We start from the raw sequence: 21859 nt of genomic DNA, 5'->3' as shown, positions 1-21859 counted from the left end.
ATCAATTTAAGCTGTCTGGCACAATGATGCTTTATTATCTGCATCACAGGTACTATTTTAATGGGTAGATATTTTTCCCTCTCAAGTGACAGTAAAATATATGATTTGAGCAGAACCAGTGTGATAGCTTCCCTGAACACCAGCTTGGACAAGGAGGAAGAGCCAGCTTAGGGGATGTTGGAAGGGGATGTGGAGGAGTTGTAGAGAGGTTGTAGAGGGCTCTGAGCCAGGAGCAGAGGCCAGGCACAATGGAGAGGTTGCAGGAGGAGTGGCTGGATGAACAGTCAGCTGAACAAGGAAAAGGAGAGGCGCAGCTGCAGCTGGAGCACTCAGAGGCGTGTGTGTGTAGAAGAAGGTGTGCAGCTGCAGCTGGCCAGCAGAGGAGAAATTCCCTCCTCTACCTGATCTGTGAAAGCGCAGCACTGAGAAGAGGCAGGCACAATGGAAGTCAACAAGGCTACTCATAAGGCGGCAGCCTCACTTCTCCTGATGAGCTGTACCAACCAGAGGCTATTTAGCCCAGCACGTGGAATAAAGCGAAGCTGAGAACGCTCTGCTTCTTGCCATGCATTTGTTCAGCCGTTGTGATTCTTTTTGTGGATTTAAACTTTGACTATGCTGCTGGATTTGGACTCTGCTTCTTGGACTTCGGACTTTGCTTCTGGAAACTTGGACTCGGATTTTGGCTTTGGTGAACTGTGCTCGACTGTGGACTTGTTTTGACTTTGAACTTGGTGGGGGGGACTTTATGAGCTTGTTTTGTGTTCCCTCATTGGGTTTGTGCTGGTTCCTGTGTGGGGTGAATCCTTGGAAAAACTATTTGGAGCTGACAAAGTCTCAATAAAAGCTTCGCCCCTTGAGGCGTGTGCGTGTGTGAGCAAGACAGGAAAAACAGACAATGTATTAATATGATAAAATATAGCGTTATCCTACTATGAAAATGGCTATAGCATTATATGCTGATAGACTAATCAATGTTTGTCTGTAAACAGTCTGTTAAGAGCCTGCAATGATTGAGAAACACATAAATCAAGAACATATAACAAATAGACTTAAGCTCAGTAACATATAGAACATAATCTCTTGCTAATACAAAAGTAGAACTTCAGCTGCATCTAAAAAGCTAGCTGCAGTTGTTAAGTTGGTATCACGGTTGTAAAATAAATTTGACTTCTCCATTGACTTTGTTTGTCAGAAGGTTGCAGAACATGATCACATGACTCTGGGACACTGCAACCGTCATAAATATGAGTCAGTTGCCAAGCATCTAAATTTTGATCATGTGACCATGGGGACGCTGTAAAGGTGAAAAATGGTCATAAGTCATTTTTTTTCAGTGCTATTGTAACTTCAAACAGTCACTAAGCAAATGGTTGTAAGCTGAGGACTACCTGTTCACCAAACTGAATGCTCTTCATATTCCTATTTTCAGTTTTTATATATTATTTAGTACAGAACATAGTTTTTCTTTCACTCTCAAATGTTGGGTGGTGTCAAGCTGAAAGAAGGAAGCATAAAAGAAAATAGAAAACAGCTGATCAAAGATATCACATATCACACAAGGCAGTCCTTGGTATATTATCTTTCTTTCTATGTAGCTTTCTGTTTCTTAGATTATTTTGCACTGAAAACTCCCTGTCCGTTCCCACACTGGAGATATGGAATTGATTCAGGATGTCAGTTTAAATATCTGGACAGTCAAACCGTGAACTAGTCAGTGCAACAGCTGAACAAATTACATTTTCACTCTATCAACAACAGGACATGGGGATTTTATTAGGAAGACTTAAAAGACACAACTGAATCAAAAAGATAGCTGCAGAACTAACCTAACTCGGATTTCACAGGATGTCGGCACCAATCTGGAGCCCTTTCATTCCTGACTATTACTGTTAGTCTTGGCAGATGACAACATCTCTTAGCAGGAGAGGGTGCAGCTTTGTGTTTTCAGTTCCTTAACTGCCAGAGAATTGCTGACAAAAGCGGCCCTTTTAACAGGATCCATGCATTCCCAGACCAGCACTTCAATGAACATCATTTGCTCATTTTTAATGCCGAACATGAAGATATTTAATGTTTATATTTAAGCAAATTTTTAACAAGAATCTCATTTCTCTAAACTTAACCAAAATTGCCATTACCGTTGTCTGTATCTTGTTTTGCGACCTTCTAAACCAGTAAGGAAGCAAGGTGTGAAGGGAAGGAAGTAAAATAGAGCACGGTATAAAAGGGGTAAAACTGTATTTAAAGGAGTGAACCATGCAGTGGAATAGAAGTGGAGCATGGTATAGGTTCTAGAAAATGGCTTCATTTGTTTTTACATTTATTGTATTATTTCACTTTCTTAGAAGCAGAATCTTTTGAAGAACTGTACTTTTTTAGAAGCTTGCTTACTGGTCAACTCTAAATCCCCATGACCATTAAAGCAGCCACTTCTGAATATTCTGTTGATTAGCCCCAAGAGACATCTCATTTTAACACAGGCATCTAGTTAGCAACAATTGATTTTGTTTTTCCTTTCACGATCAACTATGTTGGAAATCCAAGGTTTCTCATGCTGTTCTACAGCAGAGAGAAGAACAACTAGAGAAACTAAAAAAAGCCATCTGGCTAATTTGCAGACCACATACGTTATCAATTCAAACCTGCTTGGGAAAATGTGCTAGCCCAGCACCAAGATCTTTGCTTTTTAAATCTCAGAGCAAACCATAGTGATGAATGGGCCAGTATGAGAAATTGGCACTAAAGGACAACCTGTTCCCGAAGATCAAATAAATCCTGAAGTTTATTTACTTACTTGTATTTATTTATTTGTATGCCACCTGTTCATGAATGCTTAGGACAACAAAATATGAAATATAAATATGACATATTTAACTTTCTCAAAATAATAATTATATTCCAAAATGTAAATAAAAATTAATATTATTAAAAAATGTAAACCAGAAAATGCTGAATGATGCATCCACATGCATGATTGATTGAATACAACTTTCAAAACAACAAAAAAGATATAAAGATCTACTCCATATCAGCTTATTGCCAATCAATCTTTTAAAATATCTGGTATTTTGGAAAAACAATTTTAATTGCCTAAGATTAATGAACAGTAATATATTCAATTAAAACCATATCTCAGTACTTGAGACAGATGCACAGACTGGCTTTGTCTGAATTTCTAGTTTACTAATATGACTAGAAAAAATTTGAAAATTCTTAAGCCTATAGTTATTTTTGACCTGCAAATGAAACATTTTACATACATCTCTATGTCTCTATATCTGTCCTAACAGTTATTTTTGGAATATCTTGTTCTATATATGATTCATTCAACAACATTATTATTATTATTATTATTATTATTATTATTATTATTATTATTATTATTATTATTATTATTATTATATCTATACCCCTCTCTGGAAGATGTGAAATACTGATTGGGTTTAAAAATCAGATGGGCTATAACTCATGTTTTCTCCTGTTTGATCCTACATTGTTACCATTTTGATGTAAAAGTGTCTTAATACCTTTATACACACAATTCCTTTTTAAAATAATTTTGTTACACTTATCAAAGTATAAAATACAAATGAAATTAAAATAGTAGGAAAGGGGGAAAGGGGAAAGGGGAGAGAAAGAAGTGTAGGGGAAAGGGGAAAAAAGAAAGAAAAGCATTGACTTTTAACTCTTTTTAGCACAGTAGAATAAAATAGTAACATTACAATCTCAACTTTTTACTTTTATGTACTTAGCTGCTTGTATAACAACAAACATGTCTAACCAGCAAAACCCAAAGTCAACGTTTTATTGTTTTCCCATCTCAAGCACAAAATCCAGAAGCAGTTTCCAGTTAGAATATGTAGCTATGATTCCTATCTATAGGAATCTAAGAAAAGATGTAAGGGCTAAAAATGTGATTGTGAATTTAAATTCCTTCCTCCAAGTGTGGACCTGATTAAATCTGAAGAACTTTGGACTTAGCATGTATAGGTAGCAACTGCTTTATTTCAACAGAAATACTGTCATATACTTGGTTTAAAAAGAGACAGTTTGATGTAGTGGTTAAGGCACTAGCTGGAAATCAAGAAATCTAGTCCTGCCTTAGGCACAATGTAGCAGGCTGTCTTTGGGCCAGTCTCTCTCTCTCTCCCTCCCTCCCTCTCCCTCGCCTCCCCCCTCTCTTTCTGTGTGTGTCTCTGTCTCTCTCTCTCTCTCTCTGTGTCACTCTCTTTTTCTCACTCAAGAAGGCAATAGCAAGCCACTTCGGAAAACATTGCCAAGAAAACTACAGGGATTAGTCCAGACAGTTGCCAGGAGTCAACACTGATTTAAAGGAGGGGAAATGATTTAAAATCTTAATTTGAGGACTGCAATACTTTCTACATATGAATGGCTTTTTATCAATATCTCAGAAATTTTATCAATATAATATCATATGGTCTAGATATAATTTGTTCTTTAAGTTTTGGGCTCTATTGTAGTTAAATCTTTTTTAAACATCTATGATTTTCTTTGGTTTTGTTTTCATTGCTTGTATTTAATTTAAAACTTTTCTTTTCCTACAGAGATTAAAGGCACATTTTAAAATAGTCTGTTCTGAATGAAAGCTACTCAGGGAGTATATATATGCTTAGAAGCTCAATTACACATTTTTTTGTACCTCAATTTCCCCCTACCCAGAATCAATTATGAGGAAAAAGCAGTTCATACAATGCCTTTTATTTCAAAAGGCCTTGGTTCATTTTTTTCACTGCCTCTGGGAATATATACTGCTCACAAAAATAAAGGGAACGCAAACCCCTTCAGTTCCATAGTAAAATGTTCCCTTTATTTTTGTGAGCAGTATATTTTAAATAGTACTTGTGTGAGTTGACTCAGAACATTCTTGGGGAGGGGGGAAGGCTTATATGGTGCAAAATTGGAGCTACTGCTTTCAGTCTTTTTATTCAAACTTCTGTGATATTGTAGGAAAATAATGTTTTCTTTCTAATATTCCACACAATAAAATATTCTACCAGATCTCCATCTTATCTATCATGTTCTCTAACAAAGAAGCATTAAGGAAAGCCCCAAGGATTGAAAAGAAGCTTTGAGATCATACTCAAAGTAATAGTATTAAATTTCATCAAATAGTTTTGCAAATACTACTCAAAAAATCACTTCACAAGGGTTCTGACATTTTGGATCTTGTGCTTTTCTTGTTGGTTTTCTGTATCATGAAAGTGTTACAAACAAACCAAGACAATTTATAAAGTGAGAATGCTATGTAGAAAACTCTATGTCAGTTCAATCAGACTGTGAAAGTTGCTTTCACTCAATTCTGTTTGTTTACACTGAAAACAATACAGGTTTAAAGGGAGGCTGGCTACTGTAAAGTGCAGAGATCAGATGTCAATTTTATGGAAATAAAAAACATGAGAAAACTGAGCCTTCACAAAATTAAAATGGGAAGTTTATTTGACTAATACCATATTTCAATTCATCATGCAGGTAATCCTCAATTTACAAATGCAATTGGAAATAAGTTGTTATGGTTATAAGTTGAGGTACCCATGTGCCCAAACCCAATTGTACATTTTTGTAGCAGTCATTAAGCAAATCTGTGATCATTAACCAAATGCCATGGTTGTAAGTCCTAACTCATTCTTTCAGAAATCAGCAAAAACTGTCAAAAACCGACAAAACAGCCATAAATCACAGCCATGTGAATGTGGGGTGCTGAAACTGGTCGTGCAGGTGAGCCAGTTGCCAACCACTTGAATTGTGACTGAGAGCACAACATTTTACATAGCCAGGCATGTTTTACTGGCCCCTTGTAATTTTGAACAGTTATTAAGAAACCAGTCTTAAGTCAAGGATTATCTATACTGTAGTTCGTTCTAAGGTGGATTTGATTTAAATCAAGTCAATTTAAATCACAATTTAAATCACGATTTAAATCACTAGTAAAAAGGCTTGATTTAAATCAACTCGATTTAAATCATAATTTTTAAAGAGCAACTGTCTAACTCCCTAACCCTCCCGAGCCGGACTACCATGCTATGGAGGATGGGCGGGATAGGCCCGGTCCCCCTCTGTCGTTTTGGAGCCAGGGGGAGTGACAGCGAATGGCTCCACTGCAGCTGTTTGCTGCTGGAGGGGCTTTCTTCGCATTTCACCCAACAGATCACCTGCCTGGTGGCAGCCACCGCCTCCTACTCCACCAAGTCTCCCGTGGCTTGTGCCATGACTGGGCAGTGCAAGCCTCCCTTGCTGCCTCCTTCTGCCAGCCCTCTGTCGCCGCCACTGGAGAGAACGGAGAACGGGGAGGGGAGTGGCTCTGCGCAGCAATGCAGAGCAGAGAAGAGCACTTGCTTGCTGCCCTGCATCGCCCCATGTCTCCCTTCTCTGTTCTGGAAATGGCAGCCCCGTTTCCTGCTGCTTCTCCTCCAGGTGCTGCTATAAAGTTTGGCACACCACCGCCCAGCTCCTCTCTCTTCCCGAAAGCATTTCTTCACTAACCTGCTTTCCGGCTCTGGCGTGTTTCTCTCCTGCTGCAGGGAAACAGAGTTTGTGGGGCTAAAGAAATTTCAGTCAGACCTTCCAACTTCTCGCCAAAAAAAAAAAAAAAAGATCTCACAAGAAGTTGGAAAGTCTGACTGAACTTAAATTTATTTGATACTTGGGTCATTTTTTTTCTTTTTTGCACCAATCCTTTTTCTTCGTTGTTGTTGTTAGTACTGGATGTATTGGATTTTTTCTGTTTTGTATTTTATTTTTGTTGATAAAACAAAACAAATATTTTTTAAAAAATATTTTTTTAAAAATCCAGATAGTTATAATAAAACCTATTCAATAATTTTATAATAATTAAGACATTAAATCAAAACAAGATACCAAGGAAAAGGCCAAGTAAATATCAAAGCATCTTTAATTCTTATGCATAAGGAACTGTAAGAGATAATGAATGATGAAAAGGGATTATAAAATGCTCAGAATTTGATAAATAGCAGGAATAAGGAAATACAGAAAACAATAAGAATATAGGAAAGGGAAAGATCATGAGCAAGTTAAAGGTTATAAGGAGTTTAAACTTAGCATGGGCCAATAAAGGAAGGCAGCAAAAATTAACAAAAATATAGATGTTATATGCCCCAATTAAAAAGAAAGTGAACTTAAGACTTGAAAAAAGATCAGATTTAAACTGATAGGAAAACTGGAAATGAAAGCATTGCTTGTTCATCAGTAATAATCAGCATGGGAAACAATGGGAGTCTGAATCAATTTATAGCTAAATCAGTAAAGAGAGAAAGGATGCATTTAAGAAATGTTGTACTTAACATTCTTGCAATCTTAGAGTACTGTCTAGAGTACTGTCTACTGTCAAGAAAGAAAAACAAGATGAGGAGGGAACTGAAAAGTTATGTTGACAAATAGGGAATAAAGTAAAGATGGAAATGAAAGTGAACAATAATTTAGAGCAAAGTTTGATGAGCATCAATTTGATGTCTTAATTAGCCATAAAAATTGGAAGACCATACAGGAAACATAGTCATTAATTTAAAAAAAAAATTAGGTTTCCCCCCAATATATTTAGGTTTTTCACTCAATGTATTTCCCCCCCAATAAATAATGGTTAAAGACATGTTGCTTGATCCATATGTAGAGCACTTACTGTTAATAACTAACTGTGATGTGCCAGGCAGCTATTTATTAGGGGAAAAAAACTGGCAGAGATATAATAAAAGCAGAGAGCTGATTTGGTTTCACTGCCCTTATCACCACAGAATAAGCTCAATAGCATTGCCTGTCACTTCAAATTTATCATGGATCAATCAATTAAAACTACTTTGAAGTCTGAAATGCAGGTGTACAAATGGATCTCACTTGAGAATTCAAAAGAACAAAGTTACCACAATAAACAAGTACACTGGAGAAAAACACATGGACTGAAGAACAGAAACATTCAAAACAAGATCTTCTATGGCCAAAGTAAACTTAATGGCAAGAACAAAGCCTCTTTTTTTTTCCAGGAAGTTATTTAAAAGTTCAGAAAACAAACACTGGGGACGGGCCAGGGTAAAGAACAAAGATGACACAAGAAGAGGCATGAAGAGGCAAGTTCTATGGATTGTTATTGTAAGATTTTTTTTCTCTAGTATCTTCTACTTCAGAAGCTACCTCTGTTTGGCATTATTTTGAAAGAGACCCACAAGATCTTTGATGCCTGGATGAAAAAGCTTGTCTGGCTTTGCTGCAACTTTTGTAAATGACATAATAATCTCAGGCAAAAGGCTGTCTGCCAGAAAAATTGTATTAAGCAGAAGCTGCTTTCCCACAGCATTTATAGCACAGCAATTGAGACTTTATATATTAGGAAATTCAGGTGTCAAAAGAGTTTTTGTGGGTAGAACCAAGAGAATAGAATTTTATTCCAGAACAAAGCGCAGATCAAACCAAGGTTAAAACCAAGAGTTTATCAGAATTAAAGTTAATGCTCCAGGCTGGAAGAGGGTCCAAAGAGGGTAGCCACTGAGCTTTTCTGCATTTGAAGAGCTAAGGAGTCATTCTGATTTGGCTGGGCTCTTGTGTCATGGTCTTCTTGGTTCTTTAGTCAAGACACAGAAAGAAAAACAGCAGCCAGGTAAGATTCCAAGCAGATGTAGCTCTGGGGTGGGGGGCAGCTCCATGTTCCGAAGTCATTGCAGAACAAAACCTACAACTCCTGATTGTACACCCATAGGTAAATGAATGATTAAGTATTTATTATACTTATATATTGCACAATCAGGATTAGTTTATAATAAGAAGTAAGCCATAAGTATTAAATTGTCGCAAATACATAAAAATAAAAACCATAAAATCATAGAAATAATAGAAGTAAAAATAAGAAGCAAAGACAAAAAAACAAACAGAAGTGCCAACCCTTCTTTAATCACAGCAATATTAATTCTAAAAAGTCATATGGAAAAGTTTCATCTTAATAGCTTTTTGAAACAATGTGAGGAAAATGACAACTGAGCTATGGGAGTGGGAGGTTCCATAAAGTAGAACCCGCATTCTACATATATGGGGAATATTGTCTCCCACCAGGACAAATGCATAGGATGGACTGCCTCCACCTGAAAATACTTGAAAGCCAATACACACACACACACATTTGTTGTTGTTGTTAGTTGCGAAGTCGTGTCCAATCCATTGCGACCCCATGGACAACGTTCCTCCAGGCCTTCCTGTCCTCTACCATCTTCTGGAGTCCATTTAAGCTCATGCCTACTGCTTCAGTGACTCCATCCAGCCACCTCATTCTCTGTCGTCCCATTCTTCTATTGCCCTCAATCTTTCCCAGCATTAGGCTCTTCTCCAGTGAGTCCTTCCTTCTCATTAGGTGACCAAAGTTCTTGGGTTTCAATTTCAGGATCTGGCCTTCTAAAGAGCAGTCAGGGTTGATCTCCTCTAGGACTGACCGGTTTGATCGCCTTGCAGTCCAGGGACTTGCAGGAGTCTTCTCCAGCACCATAGTTCAAAGGCCTCAATTCTTTTGCGCTCAGCCTTTCTTATGGTCCAACTTTCACAGCCATACATTGCAACTGGGAAAACCATAGCCTTGACTATACGTACTTTTGTTGGCAGAGTGATGTCTCTGCTCTTTAGTATACATACATACATACATACATACATACATACATACATATATAATGTTATATGTAACAGTTCTCATTTGCCAATCATAGGCTAATATATTTGCTACTAACTTTAAATATAGGCTCATGTAAAACATATTGCAATAGTGTGTATAATGGCTGATGTACCAAACATGGCAGAAGGCAAAATAGGATCAAGACCAGTATAATTGTCCCATCCATGTCTCAAGAAAGATCATTCACCACTGTTTCCATCCTATGTCCAGATGTGAATCCTGAATGAAAGGTATTCAGACAATCCACTTCCTTCAGGGTACTCTGTAATTGAAGCCCAACACCTGGTCAACAACTTTCCCTAAAATGAGAAGGCTGGATGACAGTTGTCTTATATAGCTAGACCCAAGGAAGAACTGTTCAAAAGGAGCTTCACCACTGTCTCCTTTAAGGCATCAGGTATGATCCTCCTCTCTTAAGGAGGTACTGACAGTTTCCTGGGTGCAGCCTCCCTTACTTCCCAATCACCCCAAAGTGTCCAGACAGACCTATATTCAAGCCACAAGTGCACAGACCAGAAAGAATCCCAGATGACAATTCATAACAACGATCGATTCACCACTTCAGATGCCACCCATAGAGAGTCAACCCTTTTTTCCAAAATATAAAGCACTGGGCATGTAACATCTGGTTTATATATTTCCAGAATTATTCATTCTTCAGACTATTTCTCTTCCAATCAGTGAAGTACAGTGAGATTTCCCAAGAGAAGACATGAGTCCTAGGTCCACAAGTTTACATTTTCCTATTGAAGAGACCTTGCCTAGGGCAAGGTAGAAAAGATGACCTTGATAGAGATATTTGAGTTCCATTACCAAGGTCAGGAAAAATATAGGAGGAAAAATATATCTTAAGTCCATAAAGGGCACATAGGTTCATAAGCAGCTCAGACAAATAGATCCCTAATTCACAAGAATATAAGAAAAGAGAGGGGTACAGCACTATCAGATCCACAAAATTCTGTTGATCATAGCCAATCTCAATAAAATCAGTTTTAGCCTTCCTGTGGAATTGATTTCTTGGTGTGGAGTTGACAGTGTAGGAACTTGACATGTCACTTTTTCTCAGGCTCAATTTATGCATCCCTATTAGGCCTATTATTAAGCACATAATTTGTTAGCAGGTAAACACTTTCCTGCTTGAGCAAGGGGTTGGACCTCCAAGGCCATTTCCAACTCTGTTATTCTGTTAAAAGTAATATATAAGCCCTGTATATTATTGTAATATAGCACAAGAGATACTTGGCCATTCCAGCTGATTTACTTTTTCTTTATAAGAAGTCAGTGAATCATAACCCTAAAATGCTTAAATAAACTGGTAGCAGAAATGCAGAACCAAGATAAAGGTAAAATATCTAACCAATTAACAACATTGATAATCTAAATGTTGTTGCAGGCTTCAGAATTTAATGGGACTTTTATTAAACTGGACATTCATAGGATGATACAGTTTGTAACATGCCCTCATCATTAAAATGGGCTATATTCTCCTCCCCATTCTTCACATTTCCTCTTAATCAGTCTACTTCAGTTTGCTGTATTCAGCTAGCTACATTGGACAATAGTGTCATTGGATTCAAAGATCATGCTGGTTGAAAATTCCAGGAACTGAAGTTCAAAACATCTGGAGAGCAAAGTAAAAGAGGGGTGCTCCTAAACATGTATAACAACTAATCTATTCCAGCTTTCTTGCTATTGGACTACAATTCCTGTTATTCCCAGTCACCACAGAGTATAAAATTGAGTCACATTTGGGATAGAGCTCAAATCCTTCCTTCTTGCAAAACAAATAATATTCTTTTAAACGTGGTTTTAAGTGTTAGATTTTTGCATTAAGCTTTCGTGCACACTTGTATGAATATGTCAAAACAAACCTGCAGAACACAGCTGACAGTGATTTACTAAATCATATACATATTGCTTTGCAAGAAAGGTGGGCAGGTATACAATAAAAGCATGTCAATTCTGAAATTGACACCCATTTTACTTATTGATTTGTTTTAAATGTTTATTTTCTGTCTTTAAGCCCAAAAAATTATCAAGGGAGCTTTTGGGAACTCTGAACATTTAAAAAAAAGTTATATCAGAGAAAGTTTTGACACCTGATGCTTCAGGCAAACTTGACTCTTTTCTTCAAAAATTCTAAATGGTTTAGCAGATTAACTAGTCAGAAAATTCATTTGTTATTACAAATGTCACCAAAAGTATGATAATTAAATATAGGAATGTCTAGTGCCCAGCAGTTCCAGTAAGAAAGATGGATTGTCTAACTATGACTACAACCTTATGTTAATTAAGAGTATTTTGAAACAAAAAATCCAAAAAACCCTTGATAAAAGGTGATTTGACTCAGAATAATGAAACCTGCAGTTGACATGAATTGAAATTTGTCTAGTCTGCACACTGATCAGTTGTCAGATTGATTAACAAAATAAATCCATTGTATCCTGCTTCATTCACAATAGTTAGTACCAATTTGAGTGAATGTTTTGTATTTTACTTCAATCATAATAGGGTGTTTGAAGTGGGGTCATTGTTTGAAGGGAGACTGAGAAGTAGCCAACTCAGAGCATAAGTAGCCTCTCTCAATTTGGTGTCTTTGCAACCTGTTGGGACAATCACCAAGATTATCAACCAGTTCGGCCCACTTCTGGAGAACATCACATTGGGAAATGCTAATCCAAAAACTTGAAAGCAGGACTGTAATGGCACTCTCTATTTATCCATCTATAGGCCAGGCCAACTCAAATATAAGGAACTTTAATTTCCCATCTCTTATTTAAACCTGATGATAAAGTTAGAGATCCAAAACAGAGACAGATAAGCAGAAATAAAAACATTAAAGACCAACCTTCAGGACGCTGGATGCAGGTATGCTGGTTATCACTCAGGAAAAAGCCTTCACGGCAATGGCACTCATAGCTTCCCATCATGTTGACACAGGTTTGTTGGCAGCCACCATTCCCCTCTGCACACTCATCCACATCTATTTCAGGAACCAAAGAGAAAATGAAAAGGCTGAAACTTACTATTATTAAATAGTAAGAGTCTGAAACTTACTATTTTTAAAAAAGATAATACCATAAAAACACAACCAAATAAAAATAAATTTAAAAAAGGAACAAAACATTCCTTTAAAAAAGCCAAGACAACAATAAAATGCCTTACAAGGCTAACAAAATCATTTTTGACTATCTAGAATTCAGAAGGGAAGGAATACAATAGTTATTTTAAAGCAATTGGGATATAAATCCTGTAATAAATTATAATGAATAAACTTGATGAAGAAATGCCACAGTAAAGACCTTGTCACATACAGTATACCTAATTAATTAGTGTGTTATGATAATGGAAGATATAGCAGGACCTCTGATAAAATCTGCTGGTTCCAGGCAATTTCATACACAAGGTATTCTTTCGAATATCCTACCTGCAAAGTGTTTTAAAGCTTTCTACCTCAAACCCAGCTACTTGCATTAGATTGAAAAACAAATCTAAAATTAGTGCAGATGGATCAAGTATATGCCATATTTTACATCACCCTTTTAATACAACAATACATAAAGCCAGTCTCTGATATTCCATATTACTTCTTCCACCTTCTAATAAGATTTATTTTTAATGAAATGCAGGATAGATCTGTGTAGATAGGAAATGGCTTAAGTTCTTACCAATTTTTGTTTAAAATGATAAAAAAAGTGGTATTTTGCTATTTTTAGCATTAACAAAAGAGTCTTTGTACAATTAAGCTTCCTTATAAGCATCCAAATGGCACTTTGGCATAGAGAAGGGCATTGCTGAAACACATCATGTGAAATCTCTGTTCTAATTTTATTTTCTAATTGTCAAATAACAATGGGTTTCCTGTCCTAAAGAGTATTAGAACAGATATTCCACATGATGTGTTTTAGAAGTATTCTTTTCTTAGCATTTTTAGTGAAAATGGTTAGCATTGGACAAAGTTAAGGCTATTTGATCTGGACTGTAAAGATCCAAATCCTGATGACTATGAGATACCAACAATGAATTTATGTTTTCTTTTCTGTTTGCTACTATTTAGTGGTTCTCCAGACTTTTGCAAACTAAAACTAGGATCCAGGGAGTAAAAGATTTTCTTTCTCAACAAAGCAAGATTGGGTGACTGTGACCTTCAAAGAGATTGTTGATTTTCATCTTCCAACAATGCCATAAAGCATAGGGAGGAATGCTAAGAACTATGTTTCAGCAATCTCTCCAAGATTTGGAGAACACAGTATGCACATTCCAGTACTGTTATTTTGGCTAATAGCTTTAGTACCTCATCTACTATATCATAACTGAATTCTCAAGAAATTTTTAAGCCATGGCTGGCTTAACCAAAGCTCATCAATAGGGTTCAAACAAATATTAAGTCACAATCTAGCAAACTGCATGATGATTAACTGTATTATCTACCACTAAGCCAGACTAGTCAAAACATCCCCTAGGTTGCACCAGTATCAGATGACTTCATTACCTAATGCAAATTCACGAAACTTAAAACAAATCTAGCCAACCAACTTCTTAAGTCTAAGTACAACTGACTCTTAAATGTAACACTCAACTTCACCAATGGTTAAATGGAAGCTCACTCAATGTACTATGAGGAGACAATGTAAATGGATAGGTTCTGTCTCCATCACTTTGGCTGATTATTCTCAGATGAGTCAGATTCAGTACAGGAAACAGAGAGTAAATAGTAATAGATAGTAATATTTAGCAGCAGATAGCAAAATTGCCAAGAACAAAATCAGTACAAATATTTTCAGATAAGCAATGAAAATACTTTGATAATTGAAAAAGAGAGGATTTAAGTAAGTTTTCACACTGGCATTTTTCAATTGTTGTTTGCTAAGATCCAATCAGATGAACATAGTTTCTCTAAGTGCAGTTAATGTGAACAAGAACTCCTTCAGAAACAGCATAACAAAAACACAGCAACATTTTACAGTACTGTTTAGAATCCAACTACCTCAAGAATTCTAGCTGGACTTGATTTTTGGTGGGGAGAGATTATATATCTCTATGCAAGAAGCTAGACATAAACAACAATTTTAAAATCTTGGTTAAAAAAACTTTCCAATTCTTTCTGGTTTTATGTCCCCAAAACTCAACAGATGTTTTGTTGTTTGGAACAATGCAGATTCCATACAGAATTCAATAATAATAATAATAATAATAATAATAATAATAATAATAATAATAATAATAATAATAATAATAATAATAATAATAATAATAAAAATAATAATAATAATAATAATAATAATAATAATAATAATAATAATAAAAGCCTCACTCTCTCCTCTACTTTTTTGAGATCTGGTTCTCTAATTTGTATTAATAAATGAAAGCTATAAGTAAGAGTAATTCTTAACAACAGTTGAACAATAAACTGAATGAAAAATGTAGATAATCCATAACAATCAAAAATAGTTTTACAGTAAGTTTAATGTCTAATAATAAAACTCATTTAAATTATCACTAAGGCCAGCAGATTAGAATGTTAGTGATTTCAATCTTCTCCTAGAAATCTTCTACCTCCTACTTTGAGGTAAAGATAAGACCGTAGTTTCTGCTGCCACACTCATCTTCTGGGGCCCCAGAGACAGGACTGTAATAGCTTGTGCTGCTTTTTTTGCCAACTAAAAAGCCCAAATGCACTATCTGAAATTATTTTTACAGTGCCCTCTCCTGGATATGTAGTGAAGAGGTTGATGACCAAAGGATTCAGCCCTTTTTTTCCCCTTGGGAGATCTTGCACGAGATAAAAATAAAATGTTTCAGTAAAAAGGGGTAGGGGCAGAGCAAAAAAAAAAAATCCCACTATGCTTTTATGTATTAAAGTGTAGACCTTCAACATGAAAGGATATAATTAGCAACCTGCCCTAGAAAACAGGCTTATGAATTAGTTAAGAAAGAGACAAGCCACAAGATGGTGCTAGTCTGCTACAACTGAAGAACCTTCTGCCTCCCAATTTTTTTAAAAAAAGGTCTGCAGTTTGCAAAATATTATTACAGATCACAAGAGATTCTAAAGAAAAAGAACATGAACACAACCTGAAATATCAGTGAAGGGTGAAACACAATTCTATAATTTACACAGAGAGATTTAAAAAATATGAGTTTGAGCATAAGTAGCAATAGCCCGCTTCCTCCTCCTCCTCCTTAATTAGTAAAAATTCTAATGGAGCCTGTCCATTCCACTCGTAAATCGAAAACTCGTAGAATGTATCTCGTTCCTTTAGCGAGACCACTCTCTTCCTCATTAAAACACACACGGCTCGTTAAGTAAACATGAGGTATCTCAGGGTGGAGAAGGCCATGGAGGGCCTAGTGATGGAACACACCCCTAAGACCTGGAAAAGACCTCCAGAGCCTGGATTAGGCCGCTGGGGGGCCGCAAAAATCACTCCAAAGCCATAGATCTGGGCTCTGGAGGTCTTTTCGAGGCCTCCAGAGCCCAGATCAGCCGCGGAGGCACATGAAATCACTCTGCGGCCATGGATCCAGTCTCCAGAGGCTTGGAAAAGACCTCCGGAGCCTGGATCGGCCACGGGGGGCCACAAAATCGCTCCACAGCCATGGGTCAAGTCTCCAGAGGTCTTTTCTAGGCCTCCGGAGCCCAGATCAGGCTGCAGGGGGGCGCAAAATCACTCCATGGCCATAGATCCGGGCTCCAGAGGGTTGGGAAAGATCTCCGGAGCCCGGATCATCCATGGGGGGCCCCACAAAATCACTCTGAGGCCATAGATCCAGGCGGCAGACGCCTTTTCCAGGCCTCTGGAACCCCTATCCAGCTTCTGGAGGTATGTTGCAGTGTCCCCCGGCTTTGGTTTGGTTCTCTGTTACAGAGAACAGAGGCCTAAAGAAACATATGACCACACGAGATCAGTAGTGTGAGATCTCGCTCCACTGATCTCGCGTCATCTTGCATTTTAGGCCTCCATTCTCTGCAAACAAACCGAAGGCCTGGAGCAGCCAAGAAAGTGAAGATTCTCCATCTTTGCAGGATGAGTACTGAAGGCCCAGTGCCTAGGGAGACCTGCAGTGGGGGCAGAGAGGGAGGGAATAACCCGGGTGAGTGTTGCAGAGCCACTGCGGTCGCTTGTAAGGACAAACGACTGCTGTGCTGCTGCAATACTCATAATTTCGGGAGTTGCTCATAAGCACTAGGAGGCACTCATCACGTAACTTTGAACGAGCGTTAAATGAACACTCATAACTTAGGGATTACCTGTATACCATTTCAGACAAATGACTGTCTAGTCTCTTCTTAAAAACCTCCAGTGATGGAGCGCCCACGATTTCTGGAAGCAAGCTGTTCCAGTGGTTAATTGTCCTCACTGTCAGGAAGTTTCTCCTTAATTCCAGGTTGCTTCTTTCTTTGGTCAGTTTCCAACCATTGTTTCTTGTCCTGCCCTCTGGTGCTTTGGTGAATAACGTGACCCCCTCTTCTTTGTGGCAGCCCCTCAAATACTGGAATACTGCTATCCTGTCACCCTGTTTCTTCTTTTCAATATGACTGGTTACAATAAGTTTTAGCTTCAGCTCTAAAACTGCATAAGAAATCAAGTTCCAGTTCAATTACTATTAGTTATAATCCAAATAGCATTTTGACAATAATTTCAAAATTACAGATTTGTACATAGAAATATATTTAATGAATCACAAAAGCAATTCTGAGAAAAGCTACACTTTTCAGATTTCTTTAAGTCCTTAATGTCAAGTTTCTTTATATAAAAATAATCTCTTTCACTTGAGGTAATGGATACTATTTATTTACATTATTTCCATTGCTTTTCTAATTAAAAATATTCAAATAGATTGCAAATGAGAAAAAGTTAAAAAGCATTCCTAACAAATTAATTTCTAAACAAAATATTATATAATGTCATAGTGTTGACATGGGAAGAGATCAAAGATTAAACTGGTTCGTCTTTTTGTGCACGGATTCTATGAAAAATACTTTGGTATTGTAATTCCTGGCTGAACTTAAATAAGGAAATCCCTAGACCAGGCATCTCAAACTCGCGACATCACATGACATATCACGACTTTTTCCCCATTGCCGGCAATAGGGTGGGCATGGTTTCAGTGTGACGCTTCTGGCCCGCGGGCCGGCAGTTTGACATGCCTGCCCTAGACCAATCATTGTATCTTATCCTAATTTATCCTCATGGGGTTATTCTAAAGGAAAATGGGATATGTTATACAGCATTCTGAGTTCTTTGAAAAAAGTTTTATTTTTAAAAAAAATAAAGGGGGGGCATCAGATTAAAGTGAAATTACACATTTACTATTAATTCTTGTATTATTGGATATAATTCAAATATCACAAATAGGGGTTTCCAAGCTTTTTGAGCCAAAATATTGGGAACAACCAAAAGGGAAACATATGGAAAGTGCTTACTCCCTCCTCTACCCCATCATCATTTTTTAATGCTAAAAATGCTTTATGGGGCACGCTTTGTTTTATAGTAGGTTCACTTTTTCCTCTTTTTAATTAAAGGAATCTATGTATTATAGAAGACAGAAGGGCAAATAAAAAAAATGGTGGGCAGCATATAAAATGTCAGCTGTTACATTGATGGCTGGGGCTACCACCATAGAAACCCCTGCCTAGAAAAAAATACCTAGAAAAAAAATTAATCTGGCAGTGTCACCTCTTATAGTACAAGGCTTTTCAACCAGTGGTATGGGTACCACCTGTGGCACATTGGCACCTGGCAGGTGGTACGCAACCATCCTAGAAAAGTGGTAGCGGGGGAGGGGAATGAGCTGAACCGGTGGGAGCACTGCACAAGCCTGAGCGAGAGATGGCTAGAGTTGCAGGGCTGTCAGGGCTCAGCGGAAGCACCAGGATCAGCGCTTCTTTAGGGCTGTCAGGGCTCAGTGGAAGCACGAGGATCAGTGCCAGGCTCCAGCTGAGCCCAGAAGAAGCGCCGATCAGCTGGAATGTTGCAACATCTCCAGGGTCTTGTGATTTACATTCAGATGCTTGGCAACTGATTCATATTTGTGACAGTCACAGTGTCCCAGGGTCATGTGAAGTGACCAAAACCTACTGCAACCGCCCAGCAGACGGGGGGAATAAAAACCAAACACCCCCCCACCCCTGCTGCTAATCCTCAACAGAAATGCTCACAACAATGAAAAACCCGGACGGGAGGAAGAGCACCATTGTAACTTCGAACAGTCACTAAGCGAACTGTTGTAAGTCAAGGACTACCTGTACTTCATCACTTTTTTCCTTTTGGGGGGGGGGTCATCAAGTTTTTGACACCTTGCTAGGCAACTGGTGGTACTCGGATGTTGCCATATCCTAAAAGTGTGGTACAATGGGTGAAAAGGTTGAAAAGCCCTGTTATAGTAAATGCAGATATTTAGTAAGTGCATACCATTTAGCCATAGTCTATTGGGGTATTGCTGACTAAAAATACAAATAATCTTCTCTGACTTATTATGGGCCAGCTAAGTAGACAGACTGCTAAATTTGCACCAAACTGGAGGAAGGTGTCCTTTCTTCCATAACATCCAGAATCAGAGAACAGAAGAGAAATATAACCAGCCCCTTTCTCAAAATACACAGAGGAAATAAGGAGCTCAGTGCCAAAGAAAACCTCTGTGAACTCAAGCATTAAAATCCCAACAGCTAAGTAGAAAGCTGAGCCCCTTGGACAGCAATGGTGGGGCCATGCAGCAGACTCCGGAAAAGCCAGAATAGCAGGTCGATGACAACATGAACAGACCTGAATATCTGAACAAATGTGTAAGAGGTTAATTAAAATACACATATCAGCTCAGAGGCACACAAAAACCAAATGTACTATCATGCAGGGCCTCTTGCAGACAGGCAAGACTATTGCTAACTAATAAATTTTATCCACAAATATGCAGGCTTAACTGTTGCTTAAGTTTCGCAATAATAAATAAAATGCCTGAACATTTATTATGGTTTCAAAAGAAGACTTAAGACCTGACTATAGATAAAAGGCTTAGAACAAAAGAAACTACAATCTCTAGCTATTTTGTGGTGTAGCGGTATTTTAAAACAGTACCATGATCATACACAAGTCTTTTTCATGAACTTTTAGATCTTGACAGGCAAAAGCCATCAAAGAAGAAAAGTTAGGCACATATACAATAATTGTGTGAGAAAAATTCTACACAATTTTATTTGCACGTGGATAGCTTCTACATGGTTTAGACAGATTTAGAAAGATGTATATTATCCTGATCACAAAACATTATATTCAAGATGCTTCCTTGATATCCTTTCTCAGTTTACAAATGTTCGCCATATGTGTGTATGCATATATGTATGCAGTGCTTTTTTGTAAAAAAAAAAAAAAAGTGCCGGAACTCACACATGTCATACAACCCGCCTTGCCTACCCTACAAGGTTCCATCCAAAAAAGGTGCCGGAACTCTGTTCTGGGCGTTCTATGAGAAAAAAAGCCCTGTATGTACTGTATGTATGTGTAAACATTTGTAAACTGAAAATGTATCTCTAATCAGATTAAAACATAGCAATATTGCATCATATGGATTCAGCAAGTATAATCTGATGGTGGATATGTTAATAATATGATTTTTACCTTAGGCAAATTAAGTACCCTGTAGGTTAATATAATCTTTTGTAGAACTCTCAGCAATAAACTGCTATTCCTTATCTTCAGTTCACAACAAGGTAAGTCATCAGTTAAACTAGTTGCTACAAGACTTTCAATCTAGAAGACTTTCAATTTTATTAAAGGCAACTGAAATCATCAAAAGACTCCCCCATCTTTAATTTAGCAAACAGATCAAATTCCAGGTATGATCTGGTTAAAGGTCACTCACAATCTTATTAGAGATAAAGTAAGGTAAGATACAGGAAGTTATTCTATCCAATAGCTGAATTTCAGACAAACGTCTTTATAAAGTCCAGAAAAAGCAACTTTTGTTTTGTTATCAAACCCACATGTTCACCTTCCCACACTGAAATCAGGAAATAGGAACATTAGGACTCCACAATATTGCTCTAAATCCCTTTCATGTTCTTCCATTTTATGTTGCTTTATTTCTGACAAATAACCTACTATATCTTGTCTAGACCATAATTTTGCACAATTGATATTGATCACCATGGAGAGGCAAAGTCCAATACTATCTGGAATTCTTTTCCAATTTTTAGGACAATACCTGATAACAAGCTGGTGGAGAAAAGAAATAACAAGGCAGGATCACATCAGACCCATGATGAAAGACGTGAATTAGTTGTCAAGTGCCTTTGTTTTCTAGGCTCAATTTAAAAGACTGATTTGCATAGTTAAAATCTTCTGGAGAGAAGATCTTGATTTTTACAGTAACCTATCAACATTCCTAGTCAGCATTCTCTAGAATCTATTATTATTAAACAATTCTATCAGAAGTAAATACTGATTAAAAATATATTTATTATCAGAAAATCATCTTGTTTTCCCCAGATTTCCACCTTGCTAAAAGGTGCATAATTCACTAAAGATTCTCTTCAAAGTCTCTGTGGTCTGTTTAAAAAGACAAATGCATCCAACTGAAAATCAGAGAGACAAGACAGGCAAAGGGACCCCTAAGTGTCCCAGGGTCATGTGATCACCTTTTGCGAACTTCTAATGAGCAAAATCAAGGAGAAGACAGATTCACTTAACAGCCATGTTACAAATTTAACAACTGCAGTGATTCACTTAACAATCATGGCAAGAAAGGTTCTCAAATGTGGCAAAATTTACTTAACTGTCTCACTTAGGAACAGAAACTTTGGGCTCAACTGTTGTCATAAGTTGAGGATTTCCTATAATGTGATAACTACTTTCATTGCTAATGTAAAGAATGACATCAAATGTCAGTCTGTGGCAGGGGTCTGCAACCTTGACAACTTTAAGATTTGTGGACTTCAGCTCCGAGAATTCCTCAGCTATGCTGGCTGAGGGATTCTGGGAGCTGAAGTCCACAAGTCTTAAAGTTGTCAAGGTTGCAGACCCCTGGTTTATGGTATCATGAATTTATAGTGTTGCTTGTTTATTGTTCTGAATATCATTTCCCTAGAAAATATAATCCCTCTGAACATATGTAGTACATTTCTTCATCACTCAGTCTCAAAGCCATATAGCAAGATTGAGCATGAGGAAAGAAAGCGAA

General features: G+C 37.4%; 1 protein-coding gene across 1 annotated transcript in view; it reads right to left on the bottom strand.

The window, feature by feature from the left end:
- SCUBE3 (signal peptide, CUB domain and EGF like domain containing 3) overlaps positions 1 to 21859 on the bottom strand; it is an 83266-nt gene that overhangs the window by 48513 nt on the left and 12894 nt on the right. Inside the window, exon 3 of the mRNA XM_015831974.1 lies at positions 12531 to 12665. Coding sequence (XP_015687460.1) covers positions 12531 to 12665 — 135 coding nt within the window. The remainder of the gene's footprint in view (positions 1 to 12530; positions 12666 to 21859) is intronic.

The sequence above is a fragment of the Protobothrops mucrosquamatus genome, unplaced genomic scaffold (assembly GCF_001527695.2).
Source record: "Protobothrops mucrosquamatus isolate PMUCROS unplaced genomic scaffold, P.Mucros_1.0 scaffold_293, whole genome shotgun sequence".
Taxonomy (NCBI): domain Eukaryota; kingdom Metazoa; phylum Chordata; class Lepidosauria; order Squamata; family Viperidae; genus Protobothrops; species Protobothrops mucrosquamatus.
This window is presented reverse-complemented; position numbering and strand designations above follow the sequence as displayed.